General features: G+C 54.3%; 1 protein-coding gene across 8 annotated transcripts in view; it reads right to left on the bottom strand.

The window, feature by feature from the left end:
* The window catches only part of HDAC7 (histone deacetylase 7), a 93,289-nt gene that overhangs the window by 32,825 nt on the left and 39,834 nt on the right, over window positions 1-20,630 (bottom strand). For 2 of the 8 annotated variants that reach the window (XM_030037190.2, XM_030037194.2), the window contains exon 1: window positions 17,484-17,947. The exons of 3 other annotated variants lie outside the window; for them this stretch is intronic. In XM_030037190.2, coding sequence (XP_029893050.1) covers window positions 17,484-17,586 — 103 coding nt within the window. In that variant the 5' untranslated portion in view covers window positions 17,587-17,947. Of the gene's footprint in view, window positions 1-3,340; window positions 3,360-4,077; window positions 4,169-10,265; window positions 10,320-17,483; window positions 17,948-20,630 lie in introns of those variants that run through there. 3 more of the 8 variants (XM_030037199.2, XM_030037191.2, XM_030037198.2) reach the window with 3 other exon arrangements.

The following is a 20,630-nucleotide window of genomic DNA, read 5'->3' as shown; positions in this document are numbered from 1 at the left end:
ACTAAAAGCCACGTTGCAGAAGCATCTCCTCCGATGGATCTCCGAGCCCCTGCCTTGCACAGGAGGATGCGCCCGAGCCCACCGGCTGCCAGCGGGGACACGGGACCCGATGCATCTCCACTGCCAAGACCACGAAGAGGAGGGGAGACCTCGGGGACATCTCCGGCCAAGACGCATCACCCCCTTGACCTGGGCGGAGCGGGGACGGTGCTTCGAATAGCAGAAATTGTGCCTATTGCACAACTGCCAGCGAGAAAAATCTTCTCCCCTCCCCTCCCCGCCCACCCCACATCCCTTTGAGGCAAAAAGGAAGAAGGCTGGTAACATCCTTCCTCTCCTCTGGACAATGCGATGGAAATAGCAAGGGAGGAGCGGGAGCGGAGGCAGCCTCGGCTCCGCGAGGATGCGGTGCCTGGCCAGCAGCAAGGAGCTGCGCGCGGCTCCCGGCTTCCTGCCATTGTCCCAGCCAGGGGCCGAGCCCCACGCAGCTGCACGCCCGGGACGGCAAAACCAAAATTGCCTCTTTGCTCCCAAAGGACCGGCCCCGAAACGCAAACCTGCCGCCCCGTCCAGGAGGGGCGGCCGCAGGCAGAGATTCGACCTTCCCTGGGACCCCCAGGCAGAACGGCCGGGTCTTGGATTTAATCCGAAATCCACCGGCAGCCACCAGCTGCCGTGGAAAAACGGTGATTGCTGTGCGCGGTCCCGTGGAGGGGCTGGAAACCAGAGTCTTTGCAACAGGCACAAACACCGCGATAAAATCCACTCCTGAGACTGGTGGGATTTTCCACTTCAGGGAAAAAAAATAAAAAAAACCAAGACAGCAGAAGACACTTTCTCTGGACCCAGCCCGGAGGGCAAAACAAAGCCCCCAGGGAGCAAGTTCCACCCTAAATTCCTATTTTCTCCTCCAAATGGGAGGTGCACATGTTCAGGCTCCTCCAGCACGCACGTCAGCAGCCAGAAAACCCTGTAAGGACCAACGCAAGCCCGTCCTGCCGTAGGACGGCTGCTGACGGTGGCTTGAGCAGATGAGGGTGGCAGAACGACCTGGCTGGGGCAGAACCGCTCAAAGTTATGAATCAGTCCCCAAACTTGGGATTGCGACTCAAGTCAGTGCCAGTTTTGTTATTCACCTCCCATTTTGGAGGGTTTTGCACGTTATCGCTTGCAGAACTTTTTCATCAAGGTGGTGACAGAAACTGTTTTTCTTAAAAAAAAAAAAAAAACCAAAAAAACACAACAAAAAAACCACACAAACAAAAACCCCCATATATATATATAAATAAATAAAAAAGGCTTGAGATGCTCTTAGGACCTGAGCTGGGAGTTCAAGACTGGCACCACCCAAACAAGCATCACAGAGTCAGCAACACAGCCGGACCCACAAACCCTTCAGCACTTCCCACCACCTCCGCAGCCTCGAAGGGCCACAGCAGGGAGAGAAACGGGAGGAAGAGAAGGATGGACGATGCCGCGTGTCCCTGCTCCTCCCCACCACCGGCCAGCCCTGTGACCCCAGAGCCCGGGCTCCGCTGTGCCCACCAGAGCCCGGGCTCCGCTGTGCCCACCAGAGCCCGGGCTCCGCTGTGCCCACCAGAGCAGGGAAACGAGCCCCGTGCAGTCTGGTCTCTATTTACCTGCCGAAAAGCGGGGCCAGGCACTCTCAAAGCCCAGGCGAATCGCTGAGCCGCTGGCGTCGCTCCCGAAGCCTAGCCGTGCAGGCAGCACTACGAGCAGAGCTACTCTGCTCCCGGAAGATTCCCAAGTGCATTTTTGCCCCGCTGATGTGTTAAAAATAGAAAGCATCAGTATTATTGTCCTGCAAGCAAATATAGAAAAATCACATCCTCACTGCTAAAAATCTATGCAACAGAGACTTGTTCTAATAGAGACACGTAGGAAAGCTCTATTTCTGGAGCAAGTCAACTTGGGAAGTTAGCACAACATCCTTAAGAGTATTTGTTAAATTGACGCACTGCGCCATTAAACACCAGTGGTAAACTTGCCTTCCCCCTCCTCTCCTCGCTTCCCTGGGCTTTTTTTCAGGCTTTTACGCATCTGCCGCAGGCCGCCTGCCTGCGCTGGCCTCCGAGAAGGGTGCGCAGGCTTGCACGACACTCCCACCGAAGAAGAACGCACTGCCCCGGTGCTGCCCTCGCAGATGGGAAAGCAAGAGTGATCCAATTTGGGAGTGGTCTTGTCACCGTCCTCGCTTAACACTTTCCAGCTCTAAACGAAGCGTCGCTGCAGCAAAGCAGGTAACGCCATCCCTACAGCACAGGGAGAGGGATTCCGCAGAGCAGGGAGCCGGAGGCAGCCGGACTCTCCATCCCAGCGCCAGTTCCCAACAGGTAAAAGCAGTTTGCACGCTCCTTTTGCAAAAGCAGTTTGCATCCTTCCCCCTAAAGGGAAAAGCCACCGGTGACCGCGGTGGCAGGAGACCTGCTGAGCTTTCCTGTCCCCTCCTTCCCTGCTCCCATCCGTCATCCCTGCTGACTCCAGAGGGAGGGGGGCCTCAGCCTGAACCTCATTCTTGGAAAGGGAAGATTTCTACGCAAGCTCGGCCTTTCCATGAGTGTTTGTGCTAACACACTGGACCGCTCCCACCCAGCTGGGACCGGGCTCTAGATCCAATTTCATTTCTCAGAAAATCACACGGGAGATGAGAGAGGAATGCGTCGGGTCACTTCCAACTCCAGGCAGGAACCCTGGCTTCTGCAAAAGCAGCCCTAGGAGAGAAAAAACCATCAGCAAGGGGATGTCTGTCCTTCCAGCAGCTCCCTGGAGAGGTGCCTAACATGGAGACTCACCACCAGGACCCACCATCCAACACCAAGTCGGCTCTGCAGGCCACCGCGCTCCGGACTCGGCAGGCAGGATCCGCAGCCGGCAGCGCTCGCCCCTCGCCCCGCAGGCGCCCAGACACTGACCCACACGCAGCACCGCAGGCATTGCTTAAGGGATCGCCCAATTCCCAAACAAAATAGCCTCCGGCTTCCAGCCTTCGCCTGCCTCACCGGGGGCAGAAGCACCCCACGGGAGGGCTTGGGAGGAGGCTGGGGTTGAGAGGTCACGCCATCATCCCCAGTGCACGGCAAACATCTCCCACTCATCACCACTAAGGCGGCGAGGATGTAAATACACTCCTGCAGACACAGCGAATAGACCAAGCATAACTCACTTCACCCCCCTCCCCTTCTCCCCAAAACAAAACACACACCCAGAAACAGAAGGAAACCAGTCAGGAAAAACCCGACAGTAATTCAACAACTATTTCAAGCGTTTTCATTCCCAGGAGGAGGCTGCTCTGCCCTCTGCCACATCCCCCCCGCCATACCGGAGCTGCCTGGTGCCCCTTCGAGATCCTGTGCCAGGTGCTGGTGGGCCAGCCTGCCGGGGCCGTTCTCTCTTCATTTAATACTGTGTGCATCTCAGCTGGCATTTCAGCGCGAAGGCAATGCCAGATTTCTCTCTGCTGAGCCAATGCACTTGGAAATGCATGACGACTTCAGCAGATTAATTGGAAACACAGCCTGGGTGTTGCAATCCCAGGAATGACTCCAATTTCAGGAACAAATGTTTTCATCTCTAACTGGGAGCAGTCACCCAAGTGGAAGGGCGCATTTTTGTTGCTGTAGCTCACCCCTCCCCTGGTGCGCGGGCGGTGGGAAGAGCGCTGCATCTCACCCCGACGGGGCCGCTGCGCCGGCGCTTGCGTCACCGGGGAGCTGCTGCTGCTGCAGGGATTCCTTACGCTCCCAGCCGGCACCGGAGAGGGACAGCCCAAGGTTTTCCTATGTCGATCTCCTTTTGCAGCATTGCATCATTCCTGTCGGGGTCTGCAGCCTTCTCTGCCAACAGCAAGAGGTGGGAGAACAGGAGGGGATGTGAGGGTCCCCTGCTGCAAGTCGTCAGCTCCCCAGGGATGGCCACGGGGCCAGCGGAGCCAGCACCGCGGCTCTAGAGATCAGCGGCTAGCTCTTCCGTAAGGTCCCGCTGCAACTCCACACACATCATGAGGGCCATGTTTCCAGCCCTTGCACAGATGGCTTCCCAAAAGGCCACTGCCCCTACCCAAATCCCAAAGCATCTCTGCTACTCCCTCCACCAAGGCTGGAAAAGATGTCCTTTTACTGCGTGGCTCCTGCATCTTCCATACTCACACACGGAAACTCTCACCCCGAAGAGTTCCAAGCTTCGCTTCTGCTGAAGGACGTGGGTTTTGAGAGCTCAAGGATTCGATTTCTGTGCCCGCAATCACTGGAGGTGACTCTTCTGCTCTACGTCCAACAGCCTGGATCACCACACCGCACACACCTCAGCAGCACTGGAGAAGACGCTGACGGCCAGCTCAACTCAGCTCCCCAAAGTCAAGCCCAGGAGAAAGGACCGATTCCCACAGCGAAGGTCCTAGACTGAACTTGCCAGAGGCTGAAGATAAATCCCCATAAGACCATTCACTCCATCTAGTGGCAGGCCATTCCCGTGCTTCCATTTCCCCCCACACTCTACAGCGACAACGCTCCCCTTTCCAGGAGTTTCAACATCAGTTTGCCATTTCTTTGCTCAGCCGCGTTTGCTGCCAACCTCCCATGCTCTCTTAGGTGGTCCCTCTGCAGCCATCGCAACTCTTGATGTTCTCCCTTTGCTGCCAAAACCAAAAAGCTCTTCAACGGCTCAGCAGCTGTGCAGCGGCTTCCCCGCTCCCAAATCTTAAGGTGATAAGGGAAGGAGAAAAGCTGGTCTATCCACCCTCTGAGCCCTGGCAGGGAAGCCTGCTCTGATATCCTGCTGCCAGGGCTCCTGCAACCCAAGAAAAACTGTGTGGGCTGTGAAAGGCCATGTGGCTGCTGCTGGAGGAAAAAAAAAACGGCAAGCTGGGAACCCAGGGACAGGCTGAGGGAGCAGCCAGCTCGCTCGGCTCTGGCGAGCCTGCACATGTGGGTCAGCGAGCACCCAAAAGGGAAGGAGGGACTGGCTCTGGAGGTGCTGCAGCTGCTTTTACCGATCCCCGTTTCTTCTGCAGACGGACATGGAGCAATGCCTGGGTAAATTCCTGATTTGGCAGAGGCGCAGCAGGAGACTCCCCTCCAGCGAGCGGCAGGGATCTGGAGCTAACAGCGAGCAAGCACAGCCCCTGCCTTGCACAGCCTAGATGGAGGCCGTGATTTCAGCTAGATAAAAAGTATTTTTAATCTTCGAAGATAAATCAGCTCCTGCGGGCCTGATTTCTGCCAGCTTCACCTCCTCTCCCAGCTGTTTGGCCTCCCCCTTCAGCAAAGCCCTGCCAGAGCTGAAGCCTGACCCAGGAGCGGGTGCATCCCGCAGCACAGTCAGCCCTGAGCTGCACAAACCCTTCCCGCAACCCCCCTGCCCTGCTCCAGGCTGAAATCCACCGACCCCAGCCCCAAATCCAATTCCCTTCTTAGTCTTTGCCTCATAGAGCTCTTTTGTTCTGCCTGAAAGCCACAACTCCTAGCCGGACCTTTGCGTTGTGATTTCTATTCCCTGCCATAAAGTTCCTAGCCCCTTTCTTACCCAGTGAAATAAGAATTTCTAGACATGGAGGAGCTGCAAACACTACATCTCACTAAGACACCACCGTCCCCTGCTCGTGACTGTACACACCGTGGGGTGCTGCTCGCTGCTCTCACCCAAATCTCCCGCTTCCCACATCAGCCACCTTCCAGCCGCGGCAATTTCAGCAGACTCTTCAATTGAGACTCTTGAAGACAGCGTGTCAAATGGCTTCCTAAAACATAAGTCTGCTGGCAGCTATCCACCTGTGACCAAACCCTGGCCTCAGAGTCACGTAAGTCATAGCCTTTCTGCCATTAATTTAGATATTCTGACAAAATAAAACCACCAGATTTTGTAATGAGATGCCACTTAGGGAGCTTTGCTCATCCCAGAGCCTACTGCGAGATCTTCATTTGGGGTACCCTTATCTCTCTGACTGGGAGATCTGTATGCTAATGCTAAGTACATCAGAAAAGCAACCAGCAGCATCTAATCGGTAACCCCTCTTCTGAACTGGGCTGTCGGTATCAGGCTGCTTGGCAGGTGGGCGAGCTTTGGCAAAGTCTCATCTCCCATTCCCAGGGTCAGGAATGCGCAAGAGCTGCCGCGAGGAGATGAACATGGAAGCCCCACGGACAGAGGGGAAAGCCATGGGGTTTTGCAAGCATCTTCTCTGGCAGGCAGCGCTGTTGGGAGGCGTCCCCCACCGAGCCAGAAGACAAGATGGCAGAAGGGAGGACATGCAGATTTGTGCAGATACAGCACACACCCAAGCTCAAACCAGGCCTAGCCCACAAATCCTTCTGCAAGTTTCTCCGTCCCACCTCCAGATGTGCCAGCACCCCATCCTACACCCTGCACCCCTCCCAGGCTTCTCCTCAGACACACCCTCCACCTTCTTCGCTCGCTTGGCACATTGTCCCAGACACGTCCGCGTGGTGTGAAACAGCCTCTCCATGCCAGCATCCCAACCTCTCCAGCGGGGAAGCAGCCAAGCGCTATCACTTGTTCTCATCGCTGTCACAGGCTATCATCCAGTCTGGGCTCCTGCAGAAGAGACAGCGAACCTCCACCCAACCAGCACAGTTACTCATGAGTAAGCTAGACCCAACAAGACATCCAACCCTGACAGCAAGGTCCCACCAAGGAAAAAATAAATAAAAATCCTCCCAGTTCCTTGATCTTGACAGATCTTTCAAGTGTTCCTCATCATCACCGTTACAAATCCACACCTCAAAACACAAACAGAAAAGGCAGCCAATAAAACTGACAGGAACCACAAACGAGACTTGTAGATCTCTGGCCAGGGAAGGAGCAGACTCCAGGCCTTTCTCCACGGACTCCCTTCTACTGTGATTTGACACAAGAAGAGATCAGACGTGGCATTGCTATGATTGTTCACTTAAGACGGACAGGGCTAACACAGAAACTACAAGCTAACCTCTGCCTCCAACACATCACTGGTTTGGTCCATCAGCCAGAGGAGCCGATGCCTTGAATCTCTTTTGCCGAGATAACCAGCCTGAGCTTCACCATCATCTCTCCCTGCAAGACAGATCCTACATTTTTGTAGTTTTGAGTCACTGCCCTTTCTGCAGTAGATAGTACAGTGCTGGCCCCAGCATTAAGACCACTTAAAAAGGCACGAGCTACAGAGGCAACGACATCTCCTTACTCCTACTCGATGCTTTTTGACATCACTCAAGAAGCACAGACTCAGTGGAGCCTTCAACCCTGTTCAGTTATTTTCAAGGACTCAAGCACAGCCACCATGGATGGCATTGCCTGACCAGGACCAGCATCATCTCTCTCCCAAGAGCTCAGTTCCTCCTCACGGATATGGATGCTGTTGATCCACGACAAATAAACCTCTACTAGCAAAACCAGTGAGAAGTACACACAGTCCCGCACACATAAGGAGACAGAGAGCAAAGGATGCCCAGTAGAGACAAGCTGCAGACACATCTTTACCACTCAGTTGCATCCACATCAGGAGCACTTTGCAGCTCCAGACCACCAATACAGTGCTCCTAGTCTTCAAAGTCTAGAGACTAGCTTATCCTCCCAAGGAAGAAGGTTAATATTTACCTGCAGTACTTACAAACAAAGATAACAAGAAGCACAGAGCTGATGTCTAGCTCCCCGACTCTCTGCAAGGCTCCTACCTGTCAGTACAGGGTTCCTCAGGTTGCTGCATGCCCCAGAATCGGGGGTGCGTTGCAGCAAACTCTCTCTGTGACAGATGAGACATAGAAACACCATCCCCTGCTTGGTTACAACCCACTATTGGTATTTTAATCAGAGTAACCACGTGGTGCAACCTAAGTGCCAAAGCATGTCTCAAGACCCCCTACAATTAGCGTGGCAGGCTGGGGGTCTCGTTCTGCAGTGCCTTTACCTGCAACTGCTCAGCATCTCTAAGCCTGCTCATGAAGTACTCCTAACCATACTGGAGACGAGCAGAGGGGTAGGGACGCCTGCAAGCTTGTCCTGTAAACTGCAGTTGTACACTTGCACCGTTGTATTTCACGTCACACACTGTAACTGGTGTTGGCCTGTTGGTTCCTCTGCTCCCAAAACAGCACAACTTGCACCAAACCATAGTTTTTTCATGGTCTCAGTAGTCATTTTGCCACTAAACTTCCATTGAGAGACTCAGAAATATTGCAGAAACGGCCTCGGCAGGCTATGCTGGGAGGTATCTGCAGACAGCACACGCAGGGCTGACTGTCACCAGAACTCCCCAGCTCCCCTTCTCTCACCTGGGATATACGTGACGGTGCCCTAACTATTTGCCAGTCAGTCCTGAAAAATAAAACTCTGGAGTTCGACTCCAGGGTAAGATCCAAATCCACCAGCTACAGCTGTGATTCATCTGCCAGTGTCGACATTTCAGTGCAGATGTCCGAGCTGGCTGTAGAGACACAAGCAATAATCCCATCACGGACATCTTAAAACGACGTGGTTTGTCTGCCCCAGCAGCTCGTGCGGCAACATGTGGTTCAGGCTCAGATGTAAGTGCCATTGCTGCAGACACCTAAAACTCGGGGAGATAAACCCGATGCATGCCGCTCCCACGAAGCAAGCAGCAGCTCTGTCGGCTGCACAGATCTGCTCTCCCCTGAATCGAAGCGGATCCCAGGCAACTGGTTCAGCTCCCTTTACAGGAGTCAGAAAGCAGGGTCCCTGAAACGTGTGTTGAAATCCCCTGCAAAGCACTCCCGCTGCAGCGAGGCTGTGCCAGCAACCGTTTCATTTGTGCCAATTTCACAACTTCTCTGAGACAGGAGGAGTTTAACAAAAACCCTTCCCGCAGTTTAAAGGAACTTTTTAAGGCTCCGCTTTGTGCATGGAGGCTACTTGAGAGCTACTAGAAAACTGAAGTGCCTAAAGATGACACCACCCTCCAGGCACACGAAACCTGGGATATAACAGCATTTTGGGGTCTACGTTGCTCCGAGCATCTTTGAAAGCTGCAGCCAGCTCAACCCCCAGATGACACCCAACTCCACCTGTCCTCTCTCCCTGAGCATCCCCAGGTTTTGGGGCACCGCACGGCCCTAGACATGATTTTTCTAGCACAAAAACAGATCCAGTGCTGGTCTGGTGAGTGCCGAACACGCGCGTGGCTCAGCTGTGCCAGCCCGGGAGGACGGGTACAGCCGCGTGGCGGATGTTTGCAGGTGCTCCGTGTCCGTACAGGTGTACGACTTGGATGTTTGCCTTCCTGGGTGTTTATCTCCGGGTTGTGTCTGCACACAAACTTATCTCCGAGGGGAGGGGTGTGCTGCTTTTGCACACACTGTTATCTCCAAGGGATGTGGGCCTTCCTCTGAGGCGAATGCCGTGTGGGTAAGCGTACCCGCAGGCCCTGCGGCTTGGTACCCACGCCGGTCTTGGCTCCTCGGCTGCCTGCAGCGGTGCTCGTCTGCATCCCTCCTGCCTCTCCCTCGCCAGCCTCAGTCCCTGTTTCGCCACCCAAGCGGGTGGCACTGAACAATGCAGCAGCTCTTACAAGGAGGGGAAGAGAGGGAGACGCGGGAAGGGCAGAGCGGGGAGGAAGGACGGATGGTGGGGTCCTACCGGAGGAGCCCTGATCCCATCTGGACATGTTTGGGGTCTCCCCAAAACTTCTCTTGACAGAATGACTTCAGGAAGAGCCCCAATTTCTACATAAACACCTCATCTCTTACCATCTCACCCCAGCTCTCCAGTTGACAGAGGGGACAATTAACTCAGCCATTCCCAACGTTCACATAACGCAGCCAAACCCTCCAGAGAAACCTCCCGGCACATCCTCACCGCTGGACCTGTCCTAGCCCATAGAGAAGGTCTGCCTGCTGCAGTCCAAGGCCATCACCTGTCCTGGGAAGGGAATAACTTGCTCTCACTACCACTGCAGCATCGTTTGGAGACCTCCATCTCCGTCTCCCGTGTGCACACCGGCACTGCTTGGCTTCACGGGGTCCGGCCCTACCAGACGGGCTCTGCGGTCCCCTCAGCACTTCTCAATCGCTCCACGCCTTTCCAAAACACCCAGAACAAGCTGCGGCAGAGGCTCCCGCAGCACAGCAGGGGGAAGGATGGCTCCGAGCCTCCCAGACGGCGCTCTCGGCAGTGCCCCGGGACGTTTGCTTTTTTCACAACACCAGGATATTGAGTCACGGTCAGCCTCCCCACAGCCTGCGCTCGCCCGTGCAATCGCCCAGCTGCTGGGGTGTGTGTGTCGGCGTTCGTCTTACCCAAGACAGGGCTCCGTCTCCAGGCTCCCCGCGCGCACTCGACCCTCTTCCCGGGCTCAGCGGCTCTGAACCTGCCGAAAGGAGGAAGCTGGGAAACTCCTCTTCTGGCAGAGCTCCCGAGCGAGCACAGCTTGTGTATTCATTGCCTCAGATCTACCCGGTCTCCTCTAATTTGCCCGAGAGCCCCTGGCCTCTTCGGCCCGCGAGTTCAGCTGTCATGGGCTGTGGGAAACCTCAGCTTTGGAAATGCTGCATTTACAGTGATGCAACTCGGGAGACATTCATCGTCCAAAGTTGTTTTTAAGGGGGCGAAGTGGATTAACCAGCCTGGTTTAGGAACTGACCCTCGATGCAGACGGCAGTGGCCAACTGCCTGCCTCGCAGCCTACATGGGCTGTAACCTTACCTCCCTTCCTCTCCCTCCCCCACAGCCCCGGTCCTTTTGCTCACACGGTTCCTGCAATTCCTGGCCCTCGGCTTCGATGCGTTGCACAGCTTCCGCCACCATCTGGGCTCCATTTAGGGGAGCTGATGTTTTTCACAGGGCTGTAATCTAAACTTTGGTATTAAGTTTACATCTTGCATACCAGCGTCTCACCACTGAGCCTGGCCACGCAGAAGGGGTGTCTCAGCTGCCAGGCTCTGTCCTACCGCAGGAGGATGCGGCATGTCGGCGGCTCCGCGTACCTGGGAATCGTGCTGCCATGAATGCAGAAGATAGATCAAGAACCAGAGATCCATATGCACAAACCACCTATAGATCCAGCGAGGCACTGACCCTGCCAGTGGGTGCGAGCTGGGAAAACCCGACAAGCTGGGAATCAGGTCAGCTTCCCCCACGAGCCCGGGGAGGCTGTAGATGGGAGTCGAAGCCCTAAATCAGCATTATCCAGGCTCCATCTCTATCAGCAGCAAATTCTCCTAATTTTGGGCCTTAAATTCTACATTTATCCCCATCCAGACACTGCAGAGTCTTTCAGAAGTGTCAGGTCCTGGAAGCAGTGGTGGAGGTTGCTCTTTGGAGAGGGGCTTCTTTTGCGGAGGCAGGGAACAGACACCAAGAGCCACTGGGAGCAGAGAAGCATCCAGTGTAGCATCACAGGCCTGCTGCTGCTCTGCTTGACCCAGACCGAGCAGATACTGCCTTTGAAGCCAAGTTCTACCTCTGTCTCCACCAGCAGCAATCCCAGACTGCCCACAGTCTGCTGCCTGAGCCCCTGCAAGCCATGCCTGTGGAGCAAGCAAGGAAGAGGAGATGCAAAGGGACAGTCCATTCCCACCACTGCCTCTGACCAGCTGGCACAGAGTCCAGCTTTGAGCTTGCCCTTTTGATGCATGGGCATGCTTGTACTCTGCAGCTGCAAACGGACAACCCAGAGCGTGACTCCCAACCTCTTCTGAAGCAAAGGTTGATTATAAATTTGGCCAAGTTAAAGAAGTTTGAAAAAGCACGAGTGTCCCCCAATTATGCGTCACATCAGAACCTGCTACGAGCAAGTCAGTTGTGTTGGAGCGAACAACACATCACCTACCTCTTCATTGGGAGATGAGGTCCCTAGGACCCTGCCTCCTCTCCACATCACGATTTCTCACCTCCCATACATACCATAGGCTCCTCAGCTCTGTCCCTACAGCTCTAGCCAGACAGCAGGACTCCAGGCTCGTGCTGAGCTCCTGTGGGTCCCAAGTCTCACTTGCAGCTGAACCCATGCACCATCTCTAAGTACTGGAGCTTATGGAGGAGGAGAGCAGATATCCATTTTATGTTATCTCTGCTGGCCAGCTGGGAAATCAACTTTTGCAAGGGCTGTTCTAGGTGGAGAAGAAGAGGGGTACACTTGGGAAAGCCTGGCGAGCTGCAGATGCAAGCATAGGAAGCAGAAGCAAGTTGCAGGCAGGGATGCACAGTGGCTTATGCATTGCCTGGTCCACCGCTGCTTGCATTCAAAACACAGCGGAGACACAATCGGACCAAACAGTCCAGGAGCTGCTGCGCTCTTCGGAGGAGTAAGTCGTCTCTGCTGGGCCACGGGCCAGAGCCAGAGGTCTCTGAGCAACGCAACATGCAGCACCGCCGAGTTTGTAGGCACCTGCTCTCACAGCAGCCTACACCACAGAGGTGAGACACGTCAGATGTTTCAGGCAGCAAGATCTGCGCTCCCAGGAGCACGCCAGGACACCTAGTTAGACTGGGCTACTACCAGACTGCTCTCCACCCTCTTAGGCTCCTGCTCCAGCGTATATTAAAGAGACATCAAAACGCACAAAGAGTCTCTAGCACGGAGCTGCTCAGAGCTCTCCTTTCCCAGACCAGTGCCCTATTAAACATCAGCGTCTCCCATCTCGTATCCACCTATTCCCTACGAAACAACAGCAGACTCGATCGGCCAGGCTGCAACAGGATGACAGACCCACCGCACGGTTCAGCAAGGCTCCTGACCCAGCTCCAGGCAGGCAGGGCTGCCTGCAAGCAGGCGACGACTGGCCACCATCTCAACACGGGATGTCAGAGCAGCAAGCAAATGAGGGCAGCACACAGAAACCCCCAGCTGCATGCAGGCCCCCGCCGTGGAAGTGCGCACGAAAAAAAAAGCCAGCTTAAAAGCCAGAAAACGCAGGCAAGGTGCTGCGTTTGCACAGGGGCTGGCATGACAGCTCCTCTATGAGACACCAGCCCGGCTCTCCAGCCCCCACAGTTATTTATGAACTGCGAGGGCTTGCAGCCGCAGCACCGCCCTCCAGCCCTCCTGCCAACACGCTTTGCCAATGGGCACAACAATTTTTGCAAGAGTGCTGCTAGCGGATCCCAGGCTGTAAGGCTGGTCCGAGTGCTGCTGGGGCAGCGGCAGCCCCCAGGCACCCCCCTCCGGCACCCCAGACCCCCACCTGCCCCCCGACACGTCCGCACCAGCCTTCCTCCACCCTCCTCCGCCAGCTGCAAGGTGGGCAGAGCCCCAGCCAGCATCCAGAGGGGCGGCTCTGCTATCCTGCCAGGCAGCCAAGATGGCTCGATCCCAGCAATCCACGAGGCTCAGCCAAAACCAAAAAATAATGTTTTCATACTTTGACTTTTCAGGCAGGATTTAGTCATTTGTGGACACGAGGGCTTGGCAGGACTGCGCTGCCTCCACTTACCTACTCCAGTAAGCAGCTGTTTACGACAGCAGAGCCTTGAAGATGGAGGGAGAAAGACTTGTGGTTTAATCCAGGTGAATTATTCCTGCTCCCTTTACAGAGCATCCAGCTGGTGAGGAAGAGGGGGATTCAGCATCCGCGCACACCCGTCACGTGTGGTACACGGCCAGGGACGGGCTCGCCGCACAAGACAAGGCGTCGCAACACAAACAACCTCCAACAGCTCCGCAGTGAGCTGCTTGGACAAATCCAGCAGGGACTTTTGCCCCGTCTACCTAATGGCTAAAAAATTAGTTATAGGCAGAAAAGCCAAACCCTCTCTGAGTACACTTGCTTTAAAGAGGCAGAGTGGCTGAGACCTGGTCTGTCATACTAGAAAAGCAGGTTCCAGCCCCGGCTTTGTGAGGGTTGTACAAGCCCTGTTTGCTTACCCCTGCACTGGGGCACTCGGAGTCTGCCCGACACGGGCAGGGAGACCAGAAGTTAAGCAGTAATTGACACAGGCTCGTGGCAGCTAGCTGGGGGCATCCCTCAGAAACCCTCCGTGCATGGATCCATGGGTTTGGCCCCAAACTGCCCCAGCCTGCGCCTGACAGACGGGTTACAGAGCCAGCCTAATGCATAGGAAGCTTTCAGAAAGACTGAAAAATTCAGTTTTAAAAAGAAACTGCGTTGGCTGAGGAGTCGGCGCTGCCGTGTCCCCCTGCCCTGGCTTTCCCTTCTCCGGCACCATGTGCTCGGTGCCCCCTTTGTGCTCTCCTCCTCCGTGCTGCAGCTCATCAGGCTCAGAGCAAGACCTCCCCATGTCTCGGGAGCCAGTCTTTGTGTTCGCAATAGCGAGGTTTGCCTCCCTACCCCTCTTTCAAGACCCCTCTCCTACCGAGTCCTCAGGTCCGGGCATCCTGTGATGGAAACCAAAGTACAGAAGAGGAGCCTCCTGCTGATAACCGAGCTTGATGTGCCACCTCCACATCAGATGAAGATACAGATAATAGCCAAGCTCACCATGCATAGCGCAGCTGTACCACCTCAGCATCCTGCAGACCTTCAAAATTACATATTTAAGGTGGAAAGGGTCTCTGGGTTATTCTTCCCAACCCAAGATACGTAGCCCTGCATCTCCCCACTCTACTGCGGCTCCCAGGCCAGGTCACAAGCACAGACGGGTGCCTCCAAGCTCCAGAGAAGAAAGGGATGCAGTTTATCCATCAGGGTTTGCAGGAAAGAGTTCACATGGAATTAAGGAAACAGCTTCTGCCACGACACAACCTTATTCTGCCACCACTGTTATAAGCACCTGTTTGATTCCTCACCCAGGACCTTACCTTAGTCCTAAAATCACTTCCAAGCATCCAAAAAGCCTTGGCCATCACCGCTTCAGAGCAAGCCCAGCTCCAGGGAGCCCTAGGGAAGTCACCGATGAGGCAGGAGAAGACCTTGCTGACAACCCACAATCCTCCGTACACCTCACAGGAGCTAAAAGCCCAGCTCTGAGCAGCCAGGACAGCCTGCGGATCTTCTACAGAGAAGTCAAAGTGCCAAGAGCCCCTGCACTCAGGAGCCAAGGCCCACGTTAATCCCCTAATTCTTCTTATCAAGTCAACAGCAAGGTTGGCCCTTGCTACCACGCAAAGGACAGAGCCATCTTCACCTCCCGAGGCCTGGCCCACTGGAAAGGATGGACTTCTGTTTTGCAAATGTGTCCTCAATGCCTTACAGTACCGAAGCCACCAAGCCACCACGTCCCTCTCTTGATCTTAACACACGGCCTCGGGTGTGGGATGAGACAAACTGGGAAGGCAGGTTACGAACACACGAAGGAAGCTCCACCAACACCTCCAGTCTGCAAGAGCGTGGTGGCTCCCAGCATCGCAACAGGCAAATGGTTTATCCAGCCGCAGAGCCAAAACCTCCCCGTAGCATCTGCAGAGGGTGCGGAGAGACAGGCAGGCTCTGCGGCACATATTCTCTGAAGAATTTAAAAAAAAAAAAAAAAAGAAAAAAAAAGGGAAATTGCAAGAAGCTACGAGGAGTTTGCCACCATTGCATCACGTGTCTAAGCCTGCTTCTTCTTCTGATGAGCTCTGACGACCGGAGGACGCGCGCTGGGAGAAGGACGAGGCTGCAGGAGGGCGGGCAAGGCTCGCCACGCGCCCGCACTTCCTCTGAACCACTAAACAACGCCAGATCTGTTGGCAAGACCTTCGTCACGGTCAGACAGGGTGCCTCTCTGCACCCTGTAGAAAGAGGATAAACCAAGACTAATCTAGAGTGCCAGAAGATGAGGACAGCAGGAGGAGGGGATTAAAAATTGTCCCGTTCATCTCAGTTATTAGCTCTGGTGCAACTTCCCACCTTAGTGTCAGATTAAAACTTTTCAAGCGCTAGCCCAAGGCTTATCTGCTGCTCCCCTCCCTTCTCCCACATTCCTGTTATTAAACCAACTAGCGCTACTTATCTACAAATCCTGCCTCTTAACCAGCAAAGCCACACCACGGTTCCTGCAGTGTTGACGCTCCATCGTGCCCCTTTGCTTAAGTGGAGAGCTCAAGGGGATGCCAACAGCTCGCTCCCCACAAACCATGCACTGTCTGCCTTCAAAGCTTATCCACTACACGGGTCCCACCACGATGTGGTTCCCACCACGATGCTCTGCAGCCATCATCTGCATTTTCACGTGGTGATCAAACCACTCAAAGCATCCCCAAAGCCAAATTTCCACAGGAGCCTATAGCAAAGCTGGCGTGGAGCAAGTCTTCAAGGAAAGGGAGTTATTCCAGAGTTGTGCTTCGTAACCAAGCGTGGGATAAAGCTCAAAGAGGCACACAGAAGAATTCACTGAGGCAGCGCACAGATCAGCAGCACAAACCCATTAAGCCCTGGCCACTGGCAGGAGAAGTTTTTCACCGAGGAGCCTCTGTGCCCTCCAGGCAGACTCCACGCAGAAGTTGTACAGCTGTCCTGAATTCGAAAGACAGATAAGGCTCAAATGATTCATTCAGTGTAAACCTTTATTTGTTCTTGCTTACCCAGAAGGAGCCAGCAGCTGCTAATGCTAAACTGGGCCAGCTCCCAAGCACAGACAAAGGCCTGCAAAAATGGGTTTAAGGAGGAACTGATTGTTCAAAAAGCAATCCTAGAAGAGGGAGTTAGAAAGAGGGAGTGCAGCACAGCGCAGGAGGAAGAGGAAGCCAAAGAGCACCTAAAAATAAATTTTAAAAAAAGCAGTCAGGCACAGGACAAAGGCCTCGTCTGCACGTGACCGTTACCCGCAGCGTAGGCAGGATGCGAACTGGGTACACAACACTCACTCCCCAGCAACCCCACGTACAGAGCCTCAACCGCCTCCCCGCACACAGCAAAAGCCACGGCGAGCACCTTTCGCCCCCAGGACAGGCTCGTTTCTCCTGTGCCATAAATCCCTCACATGCAGGATGCTGCCCCTGCCTGTGCCCTAACTCCAGCATGCTGTGCCTAGTCCACTCCTGGGTGGAAATCCATCTAAGCCCAGCGGAGCTGGCATCAGACAGCTTCAACAATAGTTTGAAAAAGTTACAGGAATTTAAATGAAGTCTGGAAAACAAGATCTCTCCCAAAATGCACTCTCAAAAATAACTAAGTCCTGCTGACGGACTAGCGAGGGGTCCCTATGCATCCATCTAGGTAGCACCTTCATCAGTTCTGAGCAAGAGCCGGTGGGTAAATGGCGAGTTCCCAATGAAACTGCCAGAAAAGGCAGAGGAGAGAACAGATGAGCCTGTCCTGTGTTTGCTGGTGCAACTGGGACTGATGCTGTCTGCTCCCCTCCTGTGGCTACGGGGCTGTGGAAAGCTCCCATGCAGGCACCGAGCTGGGACCCTGCGTCCAGGTGATGAAAACCTCAAAGCCCTTAACCTGCTCCAGTGGGGGCTGTCTCCACCAGATGCAGATTAAAGCTTCAGTTCAGGCCCGTGTATGAACCGTTCTCCATGTGCCGTACAGAAGGATGCTCCTGTGTACGCCTTTAGCCAGCCCACCCAACTAGTCAGGATTCACAGCCGTGCAAGGAAGGAAAAATCCCCCAGGGACAGGAAAGGCACTTACAGGATGGGCTGAACATCACCAGCGTGGTAGATATCTTCAGCCTCGGTGCAACAGTCTGAGAGCATCCAGCTAGTTCCGCTCCCGGGAAGCCACCACTCCGCATCTCACATTCACTTCTGCTTCACTCCTGCCTCGCTCGTATCTGGTCATCAGTGCAGCAGTAAGACGCATCTGATAAGGCTGCTCGTAGATGGGTCAGATGCAATAGGACACTTAACAGACTCTTGTATACTGAGTCATCCCGTCTTCTGAGCCGTCTGCCTCCTCCGGGAGTATGTACTGGCTCCGGCAACTCTTATTTCATACTCACATACATGTGGCTCTTTTTTTGAGCATGCAAGTCTGAAGCTGCTGAGTAGGACTCTGCCCAAGACGTCCCTTCAAAGCTGCCATGAAACGCAAACAGAACTCCTGCATGGCATAAGTTTGCTAGTCTTCACCCTACAGTCCTTGAACTCATGACTACTGAGTAACGCAGCTTGCTCAGCTAACCAGCAAGCTAAGAATAGAGACCTTGAAGTGAAACCTACTGGGATTGGCAGCTATTTTGAGCACACTCGGCCGGCGGGGCAGCGTGACATAAGAGGATATAAAGAGGAAACTCTGCACAACAACTCTCACCTCACCAAGAAAGATTTGGGTAACAGAAGGTAGAGCCACTGCGCGTTGCTTTTGAGGCAAAGCAAATGCTGTGATGAATCCCCAAGGCCATCTCCGCACCACTTTGCCAGCTCATTCCTCAAAACCCAAGCCACGGCATCTGTGTTTACAGCAGCGTGATACCAGGCGGGTTGTCCCCGGGCACGGCACCAGCCCTGCAGTGCCCTGAGCATCCCCAGGACCGGCTGAGCCCACCAAGAACTGCACAGCTGGACCCCAACAGGCAGCAGCCCATTGTGGCCATTGCTTCTCCCTGCCTGGGATCCAGCAAAACCCCAGCAAACCGCCTCCCGTGCTGCCCACGCCTCTGCCGCGCAGCCCATGTCGAGCAGAGCATGTTGCCACAGGTTCAGCCTGCCCAGGCACCTTCGTGGAGCAGGGCTCCCAGAGATCCTGCTGCGACCAAGCGCTCACAAGCGGCCGAGCCAAGCCTCAAAGGGAGCCGACTCGACCAAAGCAACCAGACAGAGCACCCACAAACCCCAAACCTTGTCTTTGCTTTCTGACCTCAAGCAGACCCTTGCAGCTCTCTTCAGCATAGCACACCCTGAGAAGAAAGGGTTGCAATCGTACCCAGACACCAGATGTGTTTAGGAAAGATCTGGTCTCGGTTAGCAACCAACATTAAGATTAATGTAGGGAAATTTAAATGGCAATACTCGGAGCGTATTTGATTTCAACCCTTAGATACTGGGAAAACAAACATACAAGCTACGGTTTCTGGAAATCAAACTCACCACCTGAAACCGGTCCCTGCAGCAGCCCTCTGCTAGTTCATAGCGTGCCCAACTCATCAGCATGTGCATTTGAATACTCATGATGCCAGTATATTCTGCCAGCTTACTCAAAACCAAGAAATGTATTTTCTACTGTTTTTTGGACAGGAGTAAGTCATAAGCAGGGATTGACAGAGTCTACAGTGCTAAATAATTGAATTCCCCAAACTCACCGGCTTAGTCTGTTATAAAAGCATCCTCCAAAACTTACACAGGGCATCTGAGGGAACACGGCACCTCCAATTCCAGTCGTCATCCAGACAGCAACTGCTTATTAAGGCCTCTGTCAAACAGTCTGTATTAAACCATGGTTTCAAAGAGGCTGAGCACTCTGAATAAAGATCACAAGCCGCAGATTTGCTTAACACTGCAGTTCAATTATTACAGTGGCGTGAGCCACCGCTGCTGTCCTCTCTGCCTGCCCCATGCCAGCAGGTGACAACCACGTGGCTGCAGGGACCCAGACAAAACCCAACCGCCCCGGCACGGTGGCAAGGGCTGTCCCCCACCATGGGGATCCCCCCTTCTGGGACACTGTCACCTCCAGCCGGTGGCAGCTCTGTTCTGCAACTGTGCTGTGGGGACAGAAGTGCCACCAAGGACAAAGAGGATCCAGCCCGCCTCAGCCCCAGCGCGGAGGGGAGCAGCAAGGCCACGAAAGGGGCTGACCGCAGGCATGCGAGGAGTGCCCGGTAGTTTCATCAGGCTTCGACGCATCCCTGAGCCATGGAGAACTGCGTCCGCTCTCAGGCTTGGTCTCTGTGGAAGCAATTTTCAAGGCAAACGGACCGTACTGCAAGTCTGCCCACCAGCACCTCCACACCCTCACGCGGGGACCCCTCTACTGCTGCAGCAGGGTGTTGGTGCAGTCCTGGAAGAAGGAAAAGAAGGAGGCAGGCATGATCCTGAGCTCAGCAGAAGCCAGGAGATGAGCCCCAAAAGAAGCAGAGGCTCCCACATCCAGGTGCTCTGTAGCGTCTGCAGAAATAGTCAACCCTCCATCCTCGACATCCCTGGGACAGCAGGGAGCCACGTGCCAGTCCCTGCCTCAGCCCTGAGACACGGGCAGAGAGGCCGGAGGACCAAGGGTGAGCCCACACAGATGACAAAAAGAACACAGCAAAACCTGTGACTGAGCAAGGCAAGGGAAGTGGGAGAACGGTGCTTCTCCTCTGCTCTGGGCTGTCAAGGGGAGGGAGGGAGCAGGGACACGCTCCCACCTCAGACAGCCTCTCTGCTGTGAATATTCCCACCCTACAGGCACTAAAAGATAATACTGGAAAGCAGGTGCTTTCACCAGCCTCTTAAGTATTGCTGAAGGCAGCTAGATGAGGAAAAGAGTCTATGGCAGGAACAGAAGAGACTATTTTCACTTGGTAGTTGCACCCCCAGGCTATGTATGGAAACATATCCTCTGCAATGTTAAGTGCATCAAGCAGTGAGCAAACCTGGAGAATTTACATAAGCCTTGAAGTTTCGGATATGCGTAAAGGAAGAAATTCAGGGAGCAATCCTTGCTTTGTCTTGAGCTATTGCTAGGAAGTGACGTTCTCCACATTTTCTGTGCTGCCCAAGGCTTCGCTCTTACGCAACGGCGGCTTTTGAAAAAGCAGCCTCAGCATCAACACTGTTTTTGCCTCCCTTGCGTAAGAGATTCTCCTTCCCTGAAGGCTCAAGAACATCCCCCCATGAACCACTCCCAGCACCACCT

Source organism: Aquila chrysaetos, chromosome 15, assembly GCF_900496995.4.
Source record: "Aquila chrysaetos chrysaetos chromosome 15, bAquChr1.4, whole genome shotgun sequence".
In the NCBI taxonomy this organism is placed as follows: Eukaryota; Metazoa; Chordata; class Aves; order Accipitriformes; family Accipitridae; genus Aquila; species Aquila chrysaetos.
The sequence above is the reverse complement of the archived record's forward strand: the minus strand, read 5'-3'. Positions and strand labels throughout refer to the sequence as shown.